At 37.1% G+C, this 16396-nt stretch overlaps 1 protein-coding gene across 1 annotated transcript in view; it reads right to left on the reverse strand.

The window, feature by feature from the left end:
• FSTL5 (follistatin like 5) overlaps window positions 1–16396 on the reverse strand; it is a gene marked incomplete at both ends in the record, with an annotated part of 297136 nt that overhangs the window by 135714 nt on the left and 145026 nt on the right. The window contains one exon of the mRNA XM_082482814.1: window positions 3148–3268. Within this exon, the coding sequence (XP_082338940.1) occupies window positions 3148–3268 (121 nt within the window). The remainder of the gene's footprint in view (window positions 1–3147; window positions 3269–16396) is intronic.

The following is a 16396-nucleotide window of genomic DNA, read 5'->3' on the forward strand; positions in this document are numbered from 1 at the left end:
GTATTAAATTGAGATTAGGTTCTAAATGTAGATGAAAAAGATGGAGATAAAAGTATGAAAAACCAGAGACAAACACACTGTCAAGCTCAGTGAACAGAGGACTGTGCAAGCAGTCAAAAATTCTGCAAGCATTCTTTATTAAAAATAAGTTATGACTGTTAAACTACTTTAAATAGCAAATAAGACCATAATATTTTTAGATGATCCCCTGCAAATACTATTATTTAGTTATAATCTTTCACTCATGACATAGTTATGAAAAGTTTTTTAAAAAATCCTTCCTATTATGATTTTGATTTATTGTAAGTTTGAAAGTGTCCAAGCAGATTAAAGTTATTTTTTTCCACGTATATAGTCATAATTTTAGAATTATAATATATAATTACAATACAATAAAATTATAACTGTGGAATGCAAAACTGAAATTATTAAATACTTAAAGAAAATTCTGGAAAAAAACAGTTTTTTTTCTGTTTGGAATAAATGTTTTCAGCATTCTCAATTCACTTTATTGATGAAAATTAAAATGCTTAATTCAATCATAGGTTGATGCTTAAATGAGGAGATACTTGCGTGTGGAATGGTGTGTGGAAGATATGACACGAGTGCTCCTTGCCTAGATTTCCTTACATGGACCTGGTTCCCTGTATCCTGATAAATCCACTTGCCATTGCTACTAACAGGTCCCAGGCTTTGCCTTAAGCAAAACCCCCAGGCCCCTGGAGTGGGGCCGTCACATTCACTTTGCCTGGGTTTGGCTTGGTTGGCGTGGAGAGCTTGGTTTCAGCTTTTTTAGCCTTAAGAGCAGTAGACAAACGGCCAGGTGGCTATCATTTAATTTGTTTTGGTTTTGCTTAGCTTTGTATACTTTTACAGAGTTACGTATTTTTGGTTAATGTTATCGACGTACATCAGAATGACTGAATTCGAATTATCTCAAGAACAAATGCAACAGAACTAGAGTCAATTCTCAAATTTAGTTCAAGAGTATTTGTTTTGCCTTAATTAGAGACTAACGGTATGTCACGTTCCTTTGGCTTGCTGGGCACACAACGCACAATGAACTAATACCTTTTTTTTTAGTTTTCCTTTTTAAACAATGTAATGAATATATAGACAGTTTTGTTAAAAAAAAAAAAAAAAAACACTACATAGAAGCATGAATATTTCTAAAGAAATCACCTTCCAGATACCCTTATAGTTTTAAATAGGGTCTTCTCCACTATTGTATTGCAACAAAGAAACCTAAGTAATTCCTAAGTCTATGTAATCTAATGTTTCCATTATCATTCATATTAAGGCAACGCTTAACATACCATATGGAAATGATCTTCATTATTCAAGAGTCCATTAAAAACATACAACAAAAAGCTATCCGTATGCCTGGAGTTTTGCAGCTATGCAAAATAGTCCCTCAGGGGCACATCAAAGCTGTATTTGGAAGAACAATGTTATGCTTCCATTAATACACAGTTTCAGTGTTTGCAAACAGCATGCTGATGCCTTTAAACATGTCTTTAACCTTCTTGGATTGCTAGATATCCGACACACTTCCATGTGTATTCCTACATTACGCATATAATCAAGATCTACACGTACAACATCTATCCATATAATCTTAAATAACGCATAGGTACATTTCTATAGATGCTATGTAATTCTTTAGGTTTCGGTAAGTCAGATGTATTAATTAAGGTATTTCCTAGTGTTCTGCTGGTACAGATGAATCAATTTATCTCACTGCCACAAATTCCTAACATCTCCTATTCTTTCCCTCTCCCCCCCTTATTTCTTGGCCGTACTCTCCTTTCACTTCTTTTGCATGAGTTATGGTTTGACCCTTCCCTTATTCCATTCAGGAAACTGGCAGAAAATAAGCAGGATTGGGGGTGAGGTGTGGAAGGTGAATATTTTTCTGCTGATTTAGTAAGTGTCTCAGAGGAGAGACTGTGTCAGGACACAGCGAGAAAGGCAGTCAGATACTGTCAGGAAGCAGGATCAAGTTTTTTTTAGAAGCAGTAAGCCATTTTTTTCAGCTAAGCAGTATCACAAAATCACACTTTCTGGAAGACTTCCAGGGAAATAAAAAAAGGATTAAATGGGAAAAACTAGGAAACTTTCAGGCAGTCCTTCTTGATGATTAATTTCATGTTTATTCTCATTTCTTTCCACGCAGCCATTTTTTTCCTCATATACACTCAATACGTTTTAGTTTGAACTCTATAAGTAGTTTTGGATCTTTTTTCATTTGGTATCATCTTAAGTTGCACAGAGCTGTCAGTTGTTCAAAGATAAAGTACAAGAAGACTAAAGCAACAGGCTTTAATAACTCAAAATGAAGATACTTTAATGGAGTGGTCAATGCATAATCAAACTATCACTATAGGAAGAGCTGAGCACAAACTTGGTCTCCTATACCGGCAGGTTGCTGAATGTGGAGCAACAGCTACTGAAACCGGAGTCAGATTTCAAGATTCAGTCTTAGATTTGAGGTAGATAAGACTGAAAATCATCAGTTCTGATCTGGATATAAGAAAATATATGGATGTATCTTATATTGCATGTAACATACCATATGAAAGTTCTCATATCTTTCTTCTTTCTGCTACTCACTATGTATGTTGACCCATACCCCAGTGGTTTGGTCGAAATGTTCATATGTACTGTACACATCTGTCCCCATTCGCCTTTGCCATTCAGAGAACAAATGAATACCTGGCAAAACCACACCACAAATCTATACCTCTCAGAGTCCTGTGAAGACATAAAGCACCTCACAGAAGTGGTATATTAGTTGCAGAGTTTGTCAGAAATGGTCTTATCAGCACTCACAAATAGAGGGTGCGGGGAAGTGTTCTAGCTTTTTCGGTTCTACTGATTATGTCCTGACCACACTACTTCCCACTTGTGCGCAAACACAGGACTTACCAGTGCAATCCCCCTCCCCCCAAACTGGACACTCGTGGATCTCTCATCGACTTCTGCTAAGAAGTTCCCTACTATATCATGACTGTTAAATTGTATTCATCGTTTATGTACGGTATCAGGATGCATCAAGATTTAAAAATAAAAAATAGCATTTTAGAAAAACAAAGCAAGAGAGAGAAAAGAAAACTGAAAGAAGAATAGGCCAATCTTTGTACTTACGAAAAGCTCTATAGAATTCTTCCAGAGCGAGGTGCTTGTCACTATTATAATCATCGTACTTCAGCAAATCGAACAGAGAGCAGTCAGATAGATCCTTGCCAAGCTCATCCCGTTTTATTACCTGACAAGAAAATTATAACCATGAAATTACATTTGAGCTCTTAAGAGTTCTCTGGTATAATTAATTGTTTCTAATAATCATTTAATAGATCATTTTAAGGTTGCTGTGGGGCAATGAACTGCAACTGTGTAAAGTCAGGGATTTCCAGTTACTTTGTAATTATTTATTGCAGTTTTAAAAGTTAATACTTTTAGACAGACTCACTGAGAAAGTTTTTAAAATATGTAGAGAATATTTATAATGGGGCTAGACAGAAGCACTGTAAAGACACCGCCAATGTTAAAGCTGATCTTACTTTACGTCTATGGGAATGGTGATTAAGAAACGTTCAAATATACTTGAGATAATAATTTCCCAGGTACACATGGCATAATGTCTTTTTTCTCTCAGTCTAATTCCTAACCACAAAACCCAAATTCAGACATTTTAAAAAATAACTAAAATAAACTCCTATTAGCCTACTAATTGTATCAACTTCTTATAGGCTTTTGACAAGCCTATTATCTTCCCAAACACCTGTTATACAAGTAGCTGACCTGAAAAGGCTCCTGTTTCTCAACAGGGGCACATACACTTTGTAAATAGATCATAATTAATAGCTATTAGATTTTAACTCCGATGAACTTCTCCCAGAGAAATGTTCTTTAATTTGTACATCATTTTGGTTTAAAGTCTGTAAACGCTGTAGACGTCTACCTTGATTCCATCCAAGGATTTTTTTAAAATGTTGATACCCCCAAATATTCAGAATTCTCATTTTAAAGGCTGCACGTATTAAAAACACTATCCCATGAAAGAACCAAGCTTAATGCAACTCCTTGTTGTAATGTTGCACAGTTTAAAGTTGCGTACCAGACACAGAAAAAATAAATATAACTATAGTTAATTCCTTTGTAAAATAATAACTCTTCCCACTCTTTACCTGTCTCCCAAAATAACTACAAAACCATTACATTTGTATTGTCACATGTTAGCTTCTGAAAAACAGGGGATACAGAAGCTTTTGTGTTTCAGTTGCTCTGCAAAGGAATCAGCGGGAATAGAAAGGAATGCAATCACTTACTATTCACGTAAATAGAAAATTTCTAAAAAAATAGCAAAGAATAAAAGGAGTATTAGAGCAAAGAAAAAGGACACAAACATTTTATCGTACCAGAGGTAATCTTCCATATATTAATATAAAAACCTTCTAAAAGACAATAACCTTGTTAGTACATTAGAAAGTAGGAAAACCATTAACAAAGGTAAGAAAAATCACCAGAAAACCAGCTTTAGCTATTATTAATTAAAGATACATGCTATGCTACCTGAACATCAGTACTAGCTACTTCTCATACTTTAAAAGCCTGTTTATTAAGTCCCCGTTAAACTGAATTAAGAAAAAATGATTTTTTGTAGATCTTACAGCTGGTACATAAATGACAAAAATGTAGCCTGAGAAAAATTAATAACTGAACTCAGCCCACTGTAGTTACACAAGTACTACCAAAGATTTGACATTGTGTATTGAAAACTTCACTCTAGAAAAAAAAAAATCTCTGAGATTTCGAGGCCCTAAAATGTGTTTAAAATCACAGCTGGTTCATGAAAAAGGAACATTTAGGGTGAGAAGCATTGTTCCTTTGCTTGTTTTTCATAAAAGCTGAACTGAAATAGTTCAAAACACTTGTTCCCACTGGCTTCAATTGTACAAAAAAGGATTAAACTTTACACCTAATAAAACCTTTGTTAAAGCCCACCAATAACCTGCCACTATAGTACCATATTTTTAATTGCATATTAGTGTTCTCAGTTTCAATCCTTTGAGTTGAAATCTGTCTTATGATGCTTTTGATTTATATTAGGTCAATTTTATTGAGAATAAAAGTAATAATTCAAAAAAGATTAGCCAGAATGATTGAGATATTTCGAAGAATGATGCTATGGACAGGTATGATTTTTTTTTTCCCTGGCAATTATTTAATTTTCATATTAAGTAAACCTATAATTTTGATTACGGATAACAAATTCAATGCTTGTTTATATAGAGACATCTTTATGCTGGCGATATACTTTTGGGTTCTTTGGAAAAATCACTCAGTTTTGATGAATACATAAGCACTCAAAAAATGTCCATGAGGACAGCTTTTAGAAGGTACAGAAGTGATTTCATACCGTGATTAATCTTAATGATCTGTGATTTGCTGCTAAAAGAGATGTTCCAATTTTTATCCAATAGGAATTCTCTTTTGCTGGATCTACCCATGTCCTGACTGTGCATGTGATCTGTGGATCAGATCAACTCTGTGATCAAAAGCCAAATTAATCTTTGTGGAGATTTTGCTTTCTCAGTTCATTGATTTTTTTTCTCTTGAAGGGGTGGGGGATTAATATTCCTTCACAAGAGAGGGATTTGGATTTTGAAAAATTACTTGTTTCTGTAGCAGCCTGCAGTTAGATCAGATCGACTGTGATATGAAATTACAACCTATATGAGACTCCACAACGCAAAGCTGACTACTTACCAAGCCATTATGACAGAGAAGTGGTTTAGCAACTTAGGTGTTTTAAAACCATCAGAATCGAACTGCCGGTTGACAAGAGTCCCTACCTCACTGGCTGAGGAGATCTTTTTCTTGTTGACATTACCTTCTAACAGATCTCCACATATCATGGGAATTCTATAAGGTGGGACATATAACAATGCAGTGCAAATATTCGAACAGGGCAAGAAAAATTGTCAATAATGGTTTGAGAAATAAACAGGGGAATTCACAAACAGACTGTGAATACTTTACGTGTTTCTAAATACTGTCATGACATGATATTTTAACACCATCTTCTAGGAAATACAGCCTGTCAGACAACCCCATTTTTCATTGTCTTGTACTTATGTAACAGATTTAATTCATAAAGGCAGCTCGCTAAACATAATGGATTCTTGTAGGTATTTTTAATTTCACACCCTACATCATTACAAGAAAGAAATACTACTATGCCATATGAAGAAGGCATATACTGCATGAATAATAATGTTGGTAATTGCAAAACCTGAAGATATAGATGTCAGTAAGGAATCATCAATGGCTGAAACAATCCAGCGAGATTTTGAAAGTCTGGGGTCTTTTCTCAATCCTTCTCAATAACTTAAAAATAAATATAAAAAAATGTTGAAGTGAATAATAATGAGGAGGAGGACAGGGCAGCGTACAGAGTGAAATGGTTCACATGGTTGGATGTTTTCAGGAAAAGGATCTGCATTTTCATAGAGACAAATGCAAGGTCATTCATCTAAAAACAAGAACCTAGACCATACCTTAATGAGGATAAATGAGCCCTGGAAAGCATTTTATCTGAAAAAGAGGCAAGATTTGCTGTGGATAAGGAAGTCTCATAAATTCCAGGATCATTCTGTAGCCTAAGGAAGCAGTATGATCTTTGGAAATGTAAGATGGTAACTGGTGGTAGAAAGGCAATGATGGGACTGATGTTGAAAAAAAAAAAAACAAAAAACCCCAACATTCCATTTTGACTTACGCATATTAAAATTTAATGTCTAACTTTTCAAGTTAGAAAGGATCTGTGAAAGTAATCAGAAGCCTGCTGAAGACACTTTGTATTAAGAGAAGTAAGAAAAATCAATCTTTACAGGTTCTGAGCTTTTGTTTTGTGGGGTTTTTTTCCAAAGGGAGACTAAGAATTGACCATATCACATTCCGGGGGGGGGTGGGGGGGGGGGGGGTGGAAATATGCACGTTTCAATTTTGCAAACAAAAGTTAATAGGACAGGAAAAATGAAAAACACCTATGAAACAAAAAGGAAAACTACAGGAACAATTAACCTTGAATCCTGGGACTCTTAAGTTCTCCTTGATGTTTTCAAATCAAGGCTGCACACTTCCTTGTAGATCTTTATTGCTTCAGCCAAAAGCCAGACATTATGGTTTTTTAATTAAAATTGTAGGACAAATAGAGTAAAATTCCATGTCTATGATACATAAATTAGATCAGATGATCTAACCTGTGTATCATAGATGATCTAACAGCGAGCGTTAAGTTTTAAATTCCATTAACCGCTGCCTATGGAGGAGAGGAGAGTAAGTCAATGAAACTGGTTCTTCAGGCAATCCTTTAAACCTAGCATGCCTTCTCCTCGGTTAAACTAAACAGACAGTAATTAAGAGTTAGGGAGGCAGGATAGAAACAGGCAAAATTTTTAGTGCATCACATGCTAGAAATAAAATTCTTACTATAAAGGTTAAAACTGACTAAGATGATCTGCACAATTTTATGATTGTACCTTACAAGTCACACATGGGATTATTTGATTTCAGACTTCTCGAGATGAAAATTCATACCAGAGAATGTTCATAAATATTTATGCTCATGACTTTTACTTTACGTTTCCATAAAAACAGTGAAGTATTTAAGTAAGACATACACCAAAACTGCTGTTCTGTTTATGGCTCATTGTGAAACCCCATAAATAATGAAAACTTAGAAACTTATCTAAATTTTCAAATTAAATATGGCTTTTCTGAACTATGAACCTTATCCTTGAGGACTGAATGCTCTTTGAAACATGGAGGAGGGATTTGTATTATTTGGAAAATATTGTATATTTTAAGGATATAGCACACAAGTACTTATTTCCCATGAAAAAGTATACTGTTAGCTAAGGGAAAAACCTCCCAGGAATTTAGTCAGTACTATTCCAAATTTTAGGAGACTGGAAAAGGTAATCTAATTAAAAAGGACAAACTGCATGTCAGAATAGATTGTTTCATTCATTTCAATTCGATTTCCGACAGCCACAATGAAAAGCCTGCAGATGTTATGAAACTAGATCAGAAATAACACAACATTTCCTTTATTATTCTACCCTACCAAAAGTTTTGAAAGTCGGTGGTTTTTTGGTTGCCTGTGATTGATGGTCTCTATGTACTTCTCCCCAGAAAATGCTACACAAATACAACTACAAACAGAAACTTTCTTTACAGTGAATGTAGTGGTTCAGTTAATGTGAAGTTTATCTTTCCTAAAAGCAAGTATCTCATCACAACAGTGTCACTCAGTGCTTCATCTAAGTACGTCAAACACCAAACACACACTGAGGGAATTATGCTCCAAATTAATTCTGACTGCATGAGGGGGTTCACTTACCTCGTTCCAACATCTTCCACAGCAGTATAACTTTGTGGAAAATAAAAGAATTGATCATTTCTGAAATCAAATTACTAATAAAGGTTGCTAAATTTTTCCTTTAAGTTCCCTTAACCCAGTTAAATCACTATTCTTACAGTTTACCAGCATATTCTGTAGGGCAGCAACACCATCCTTTCTTTGGTGTCTCTAGTAGAGTGTTACCTTCGGGGATTTGAGGTAGAATGAGTAAAGATATGGGACTTCTGCACCACAGAATGGGTCATGACACAGAGATCCCTGAGCAAGCAGAGATCTGAACTGTGAAACCCACACGGAGGGCCGTGGTACTGTTTTAACATAAAGGCATGGACTCAGTTTCAATTAAGGGTATTATCTCAATACTGTCCCATACTAATTGAGTTATGCGGCTCAAGACACAAGGTTTCTCTCTGCAAGCTACTCCAATGAGAGTCACGCTTCCCTGCCTTTCCACTTCCACTCTTAGCCAGGGGAAGACCTAATTTGATTCAAAAGATGTAAATGTCCTTAGATGTCTGCAAGTATAACACTGAAGTTTTAGATGTGTAGCCCACAGTATAGGCCCAGAATAGGTATGAGGACCACATGGATGTCCTGGGCAAAATTCTGCACCGCAGAATTAGACCCAGAAGTACGAGCTCCCCAAACCTGTGGCTTTGGAGTTAACCAACAGAAAATAATGTTGACAGCAGTGCAAACAAAATCCCATACCATTATACTTTGTGTCCTCTTTCAGTTAGCACCAGTCCTTGGACCTACCTGGGAAACAAAGCTGAGTTCAGCTTCCTTCACAGCCTGTTGCTGTGCTTTAAAGGACACTGTTCCATAGGACAGAATTTAAGAATCACTGAGCCAGAGAGAAGTTAACTGAAGAAGCATAACTGCTTAGCCTAACCTCAATGTGATTGGCTAGAGAAAGGGATACCCTTGGAAACCCCAACTTCAGAAACTGTTTCTTCTATATTTTGCATTAGCCAATCACTAGACTGCGCTCACACAATCTGGTGTCTATGGTTCTCTTGTTTAAAAGCATTTAAAAGCAGACTTTAGGCATGGACTTTGTTCCTACTCAGGAACTGAGAAATTCATATCTGCAAGATCATCCAGCAGTTAGGTTTTGCAATGTTTACACACCTGTGAGGATCCCAAATGCCCCATTTGGATGGCTCACTGTCCTATGGATAACTAACTCAACCATCTCATGGTCACTGCAACCGAGGCTGCCTTTGAGCTTCACACTCCCCACCAGTCCCTCCTTGTTGGTAAGAAGGTCCAGCATGGCACCTCTCCCTGTTGGCTATTCTATCACTTGGAGAAGGAAAACGTCATTGACGCATTCCAGGAACCTCCTGGATTGCTTATGCCATGCTGTATTGTCCCTCCAACAGATATTGGGGTGGCTGAACTCCCCCATGAGGACTGGGGCTTGTAAACATGAGGCTGCTCCTATCTGTCTATACAGGGCCTCATCTGCTCAGTCTTCCTGGTCAAGTGGCCTGTAGCAGACCCCCGCTGTAACATCACCCGTCCATGCCGTTCCTTTAATCATGACCCATAAGCTCTCTGTCAGCTCCTCATCCCTCCCCAGGCACACCTCCATGTGCTCCAGATGGGCATTGACAGTCTCCTCTGCCTGTCCTTCCTGAAGAGCCTGGATCCTTCCATTCCAACACTCCAGCCATAGGAGCCATCCCACCATGTTTCTGTGATGCCAATAAGATCATAGCCCTGCAGCTGTATGCATGACTAACTCCTGTTTATTCCCCATGCTATGCGCATTTGCATAGAGGCATTTAAACTGGGCCCCCAGTGAAGCTGACTTACTGGCTGGAATTCCTTTGCGCTGCACTCCAGGTGCTTTCCTGCTGACCTGTGATTCTTCTGCAGGCTCTGGCCATCTATTGCTGGCACTGGCATCAAACTGGTAGGACTGGAATGGATTGAGGTTTCCCTCCCCAGGAAACTCCAGTTTAAAGCCTTCTTCACAAGCTTGGCAAGCCTCTGACCAAAGATGTTCTTCCCCTTCTCTGACAGGTGGGCCTCATCAGGCCCCAAAAGACCAGGTTTCTCAAAATGAGTCACATGGTTTAAGAAGCTGTCTGTGGCATCAGTCCTGTAATCATTTGTTGCCTCAACAGATTCGACTGGCCCTTTCAAACCCCCTCCCTTTGACTGGGATAATTGATGAAAAAACTACCTGCACCCCAGAGTCCCCAACCAAAACTCCCGGGGTCTATAGCCTTTCTTGATAGTCCTCACGCTGCTCCTGGCTGTATCACTAGTGCCCACGTGAAACAACAACAGCAGATAAGAGTCAGTGGGCTGTACAAGGTTTGGTAGTCTCTTGGCGACGCCCCTGATAGGAGCCCCCAGTAAGCAGCACACCTCCCAGAGAGTACCTCACGCCTCTGCACCCTTCAGGAGAGAGTCGCCCACTACTATCGCTCGTCACCTTTTCTTAGTTGGACTGGTTGTTGTACAGACGGCAGACCGGGTTGCCTTACTCAGCTCCGGTGCCTCTCCTGATGCTTCAAGCTGTCTACCCAGGTATATGAAATATCCATATGTTGTAAATATATATACAAGCATATTCACTTAATACCTAGCTATAAGGTAGAATAATTCTTATTTTAAAAACTATTCACAACCCCTTTTTTTTTTCCTTACATGCCATTCCAGCAGCTAAACAGCTAAATTCTAACCCAGCAGAGTAACTGAATTACCCATTACGCAAGAAAATAAGAGGAAGTGTTTCTACTTGACAAAAGCAAAGGCAGCAAACACAGAGCAAGATATTAGGGTTTAAGTACTATGATCACAGTGTTTGTAAGCTGTATCTCACTACTAATCCCTAAAAAAAGTTCTCTTTTCCCCAATTTTAAAGTTTCATGTAGGATTCTTATTTTTATTTTGAATCTAGAATTGAATATACTGCGTGTTCTGTTTTTTCTCAGGTTAGCGATAGTAAAACTAAATAGTACAACCTTAATAATAAAGGATCCTTAATTAATAGGCAGAAAATAAACAGAATTATAGCTTAACAGGCAAAATACGTTTTTGTCTATGTCACAGGTAGTTGCTCAAAAATTCAAAAAGAGGGGATAGGCTTATTATCCCTTTTATCAGTTCCGATTCCTCCAAATAACAAATAGGAATACCACTGATAAGAAAAAAAAAAAAATTAGAAGTCATAAATGTAAAAATATAAAGGCCACATAGTATTTTGATGAGAGTTTGGGAAACCAGTGCTGATAGAAAACTTGCAATTTACATTAGTTGTTGCTGTACAAACAAGTGCCATGAAGTATCAGGTGGCATGAAATGTAATAGCATTACCATCAACAGAAAAATAAAACCAGAAGAAGGTTTTGTGTTTGTTTGGGGTTTTTTTGTTTTTTTTTTTTTTTTTTTCCTTTCAGATCTCAGTGGCACAACACAGGGAACACAGTAAGAATCTTAATTGTTGAAGGAAAAGATTGAGTCATAATTCAGGCCAAGTTGTCGCATAAAAAGGACACACGTCTCTTCCCAATTCACAAACAAGCAACAGTTTGCTAGCAAATATACAAACTGACAGTGATTGAAATAAATCTGAGAAAAAAGAACTTAAAGACGAAACAACAGGAAGACACTAATTAAAATGTTATCTTACCTATACATTTAGCAGCAATTAATGCTGTATTAAACAAACCAATTAAATGTATAACTCCTTCAGATTACATGTTTTTAGGATAATATACAGTAACCAAGCTGCTTATAGATACAGCTTTAGTCATCTAGAGAGTACATTATTCTAAGGTATGGCATATTCCTGAGATTTACAGATAAGTACACATACCTTCACATAGCCATAAAGACAACAGTACTTAATTTCCTACTCAATATTTGTTTGTTTTTCAGTACATTTTACATTGGATCTATGCAACTGATGTTTTATGTAAAGATGCAATATATATACATACACACACCCCCCCCCCAACCTTGTGTACTTATCTACAAACACACACGGATATGCAACACTATTCAAAGGTTTGTTACACTTTATGGGAAAACTGCATTTCTGATATCACCTGTAATTGAAGCATATTAAATTGATATGTAAAAATGGCATATTTAATCATACAGCAGTTGCCATAACTTCCACTTAACACTCCTTGAAACAATGATGAAGTTTGTACAGTTTCCTGAGAGTGAGTGGTCGGTTCATTTGGCTGTTCCTTGATTGGCTGTGTTTAGTCTCATTAACTGAAATTAAACTGCCCTGAGAAAACATCAAGATAAAATGCAGAAGTAAGGATGAGTTTTATAAAAATGTAATATATTCTCCTTTGTCCTATCTGGACCTGGTAAATAACAGAATTGTATCCAGGTATTTGAACTTAACAGATATTAGTTGATAAATAAGGTTGCTAGACTTTCTCCAACTCAAGAAAACAGCTCATTAAAAAAGCAGAAAAGGAAGAGGAAAATTTATTATTATATATTCAACTTGCTTTTGGACTATGTCACTTACTTTTTCTATAAAATGTTGCTCTTTTAGCTCACTAGTATAAGAAAGAAATAGAAGAAAAGCAGCTTGAAGTCTAACAAAGTCTAATCAAGTACAGATTATTTCACTTTCACACACAGAAGGAACTTGAATTTCACTGTTGAGTAAGATGAAGTATTCTTAAAGCTTACATATCTTCCGCCGATGGCAACCAGAAAGGCTTACTGTTTATAAAATGACAATTCCACTGTATGAGAATAACTGCATTCATCACTAGAAAAACACATTTTATTCCCATGCCTCCCCATAACACTCCTGATATTTTTTTTCTCTTCTATAAAGCAACAACAAGATGCAGTAATCAGGCAGTCCGCAGTGACAGAAACACTGAAGTTCCATTTATAACTTCGTATTAAACTTCCCTTTGCTTTTGCATAAGATAAAAGACAATAGATAAACAAGCGAGTCTGTTAGGAACTGAATATTCATAGCGAACCAGAAGACTCAATTATTTTCCTTTATTTTGGATTCATTTAAATTCTTTCAAAGTGCTTTAAAAGCAAAACAAAAAAAACTTCAATGAACCACCCCACTTTACTAGAAATCTTGCAGATCTGTTGCGTTTATGTTAGACCAGAGGTGATGAAGATGATGAAAATTCTGCCTATTTCATAGCCCACCCTTTTGGAAGGATAGATACTCTTTCTGATTAGTTCCTACCTCTCAGAAGAGTGGGCTAAAAAGGTTAACTTCATCAGTAAGTCTTTACAAAAATCAAACCACATCTGACTTGCCCACGTAGTATTTGGAAACTAGAACGTTAAATGAGTTTGGCTCAGCAGTGAAAGCAGTCAAGTCAGAGAAGAATTTATACGGGCAAAAATGTTCACTTAGGCTGCATGGAGCTACAGAATCCTACAGCTTTTCTACCTCCATTGCATACTACCGTGTCTGACATTTACACCATGTAATGGAGTTTTGGGGATTTTTAACTCTAATTCTGTACTAGACCACAGAACCATGAAAAAAAAAAAAAAATTCCTAGATGCCTGAATTGTTCAAATGAAAGGAAATTAACAATATCTTTCCAATTTTTCATTTATTGTTATAATACTTGAAATATTTCTTTAAAACTTCCTCACTATTTGAAAGAGCTTTTTAAATAAAAAGCAGTATTTTTGCTTTTTTTCCTGGGGAGGGGTATTATTTCTCTTGCGTCAAATTCAAGAACTTAATGATTTCTTATCCAAAATACATCAATAAAAATTGGACTGTTGCTGTCATCATTTCCAGTCTTCAACTGATTAATTTCATTTTTACATTAGGCAGGACAACTATATGGACATCTATGAGATAATAAAACGCAATCCAAGAGCCTGATTGCACTCATTGCACAGCAAGATTGAGGAGATGTAAAATTTAAGATGCACTAAAAAACTGATGTTCAATATTCACGTGAACATAAATTGACTTCAGGAGTCTCTGTTGATTTCTAAAAAAAAAATGTTATTTTTCATATTCCCTTAATATGATTAAATTTAAAATGCAGAAAGGCACTATTTTTTTATGTCAGGTCTACAAATTGCACAACTTTCACTGTATTGTGAGCACAATTGAGAAAAAAAATCTCCTAATCCTGAGAAAATTTTCTCGAGTACAATAGTTTCTCCCATTCAGCCCTAGGGAAGTTAGAAGACCTTTCAGACGTTGCCCCCCAACACACCCCCCCTGAAATCATATTCTCAAGAAAGTTAACAGGCCCAGCATTCTCTCAATGCCAGGGACCTCTCCCACATCATGAATCAATACCTTCTAGATCGGGTAGTCAAGAACACGTCTCTTTGTTTCTTTGCTCCTACTACAGCAATTCCAATTTTTAGAAATACTGACAGCTATGACATACACAAAGGGCAGAAGAGAACAAGAGTCTAATCCCACTTTACAAAACCATCTTGATTTCTCAAGCTTTTATGTCCACAAAGAACAGAAAACACTCAGTGGGCTAAACCACACAAGGTAGAAAAAAGTGGCGAGTTTTCACCAATCAGAGATAATGCTCTGAAGAACAACGCATTTCGTTTAAAGATATCGCTTTGAGTTCTTTTAATTTGTCATATTGGTTTAAGCCTTCAGAGGGAACTGAGTCAGGTACTTGGTTTGTTCTCGGTAAATATGCAGTCTAATGTCTTCCTCCATCAGCTGAAGGACAGATTACAAATACTGCGACTATACAGGAGCCGGGTTCTTAACTGCAAAACCGCACGCTGTTCTGTGTTTTGCAAAGGCGATTCAGTGACTCCTTTTGTCATGTGAAAGAGACACAAAGGTTCTCAGCTGAAGCTTCTGCTATCGAGAAGGCTTCACGAGAAATAGGTATAGCTTCTCTATTTTTCTTCTCTGTTCAAACTGACCAGAGAACAATTTCTGAGGGCAGCAAGTTAGTTCATTGTGTCTCTTGTCAAAAAGTACAATAACAAACCACACAGCACTAACAATGAAACAGAAAAATAATATTTTTAATTGTTTTTTGAAATGGGTAATTTATTATTATTTGAAATGGTACGTATATTTGCATGCAGCCTCTGGTCCAGGAAATTGCCACTAAATCTTTGGAAATTAACTGTATGGAAGTGATAACTCCAGCCTAACACTTTAGGTATTAATTCGTAAATATTTCTTAACACTGTGATGCAACCTAAAATATAGGATTATGATCAACAGTGGCACCTAACAAATCTTACTTTTCTTGACTTTTTAAGGGGCTGATTATCATGGAATTATGGAATTTTCAGAGTTGGAAGGGACCTCTAGAGATCATCTAGTCCAACTCCCCTGCCAAAGCAGGATTGCCCAGAGCACATTACTCAGGACTGCATCCAGGCGGGTCTTGAAAATCTCCAGGGAAGGGGACTCCACAACCTCCCTGGGCAGCCTGTGTCAGTGCTCTGTCACCCTCACCATAAAGAAGTGTTTCCGTGTATTTAAACGGAACTTCCTGTGTTCTAACTTGTGCCCGTTACCCCTTGTCCTGTCACTGGGAACGACTGAAAAGAGCCTGGCTCCATCCTCCTTCAACCCACCCTTTAGATACTTGTACGCCATAATAAGGTCTCCCCTCAGCCTTCTCTTCTCCAGGCTAAAGAGTCCCAGCTCTCTCAGCCTTTCCTCATAAGGGAGATGCTCCAATCCCTTAATCATCTTAGTTGCCCTTCGCTGGACTCGCTCCAGCAGTTCCCTGTCCCTCTTGAACTGGGGAGCCCAAAATTGGATTAGCATTAGAATTATTAATATAGTTCAGCCATGATTAGGTTCCTCAAACATGGACTTCTACATTATCTAGTAAATCAAAGTACATTTGCTATAACAACACTCTTTAATAGAGTTAATCCTTCCAGGTAAATTAAAGCTAGTGCTGTCCTGCCTACCAGAGCAACAACTACTCGTTTACATCCGCAATTAGTTAAACCTTGCTGTTT

This window comes from Vanellus vanellus (assembly GCF_965231255.1).
Source record: "Vanellus vanellus genome assembly, chromosome: 4".
Lineage (NCBI taxonomy): Eukaryota > Metazoa > Chordata > Aves > Charadriiformes > Charadriidae > Vanellus > Vanellus vanellus.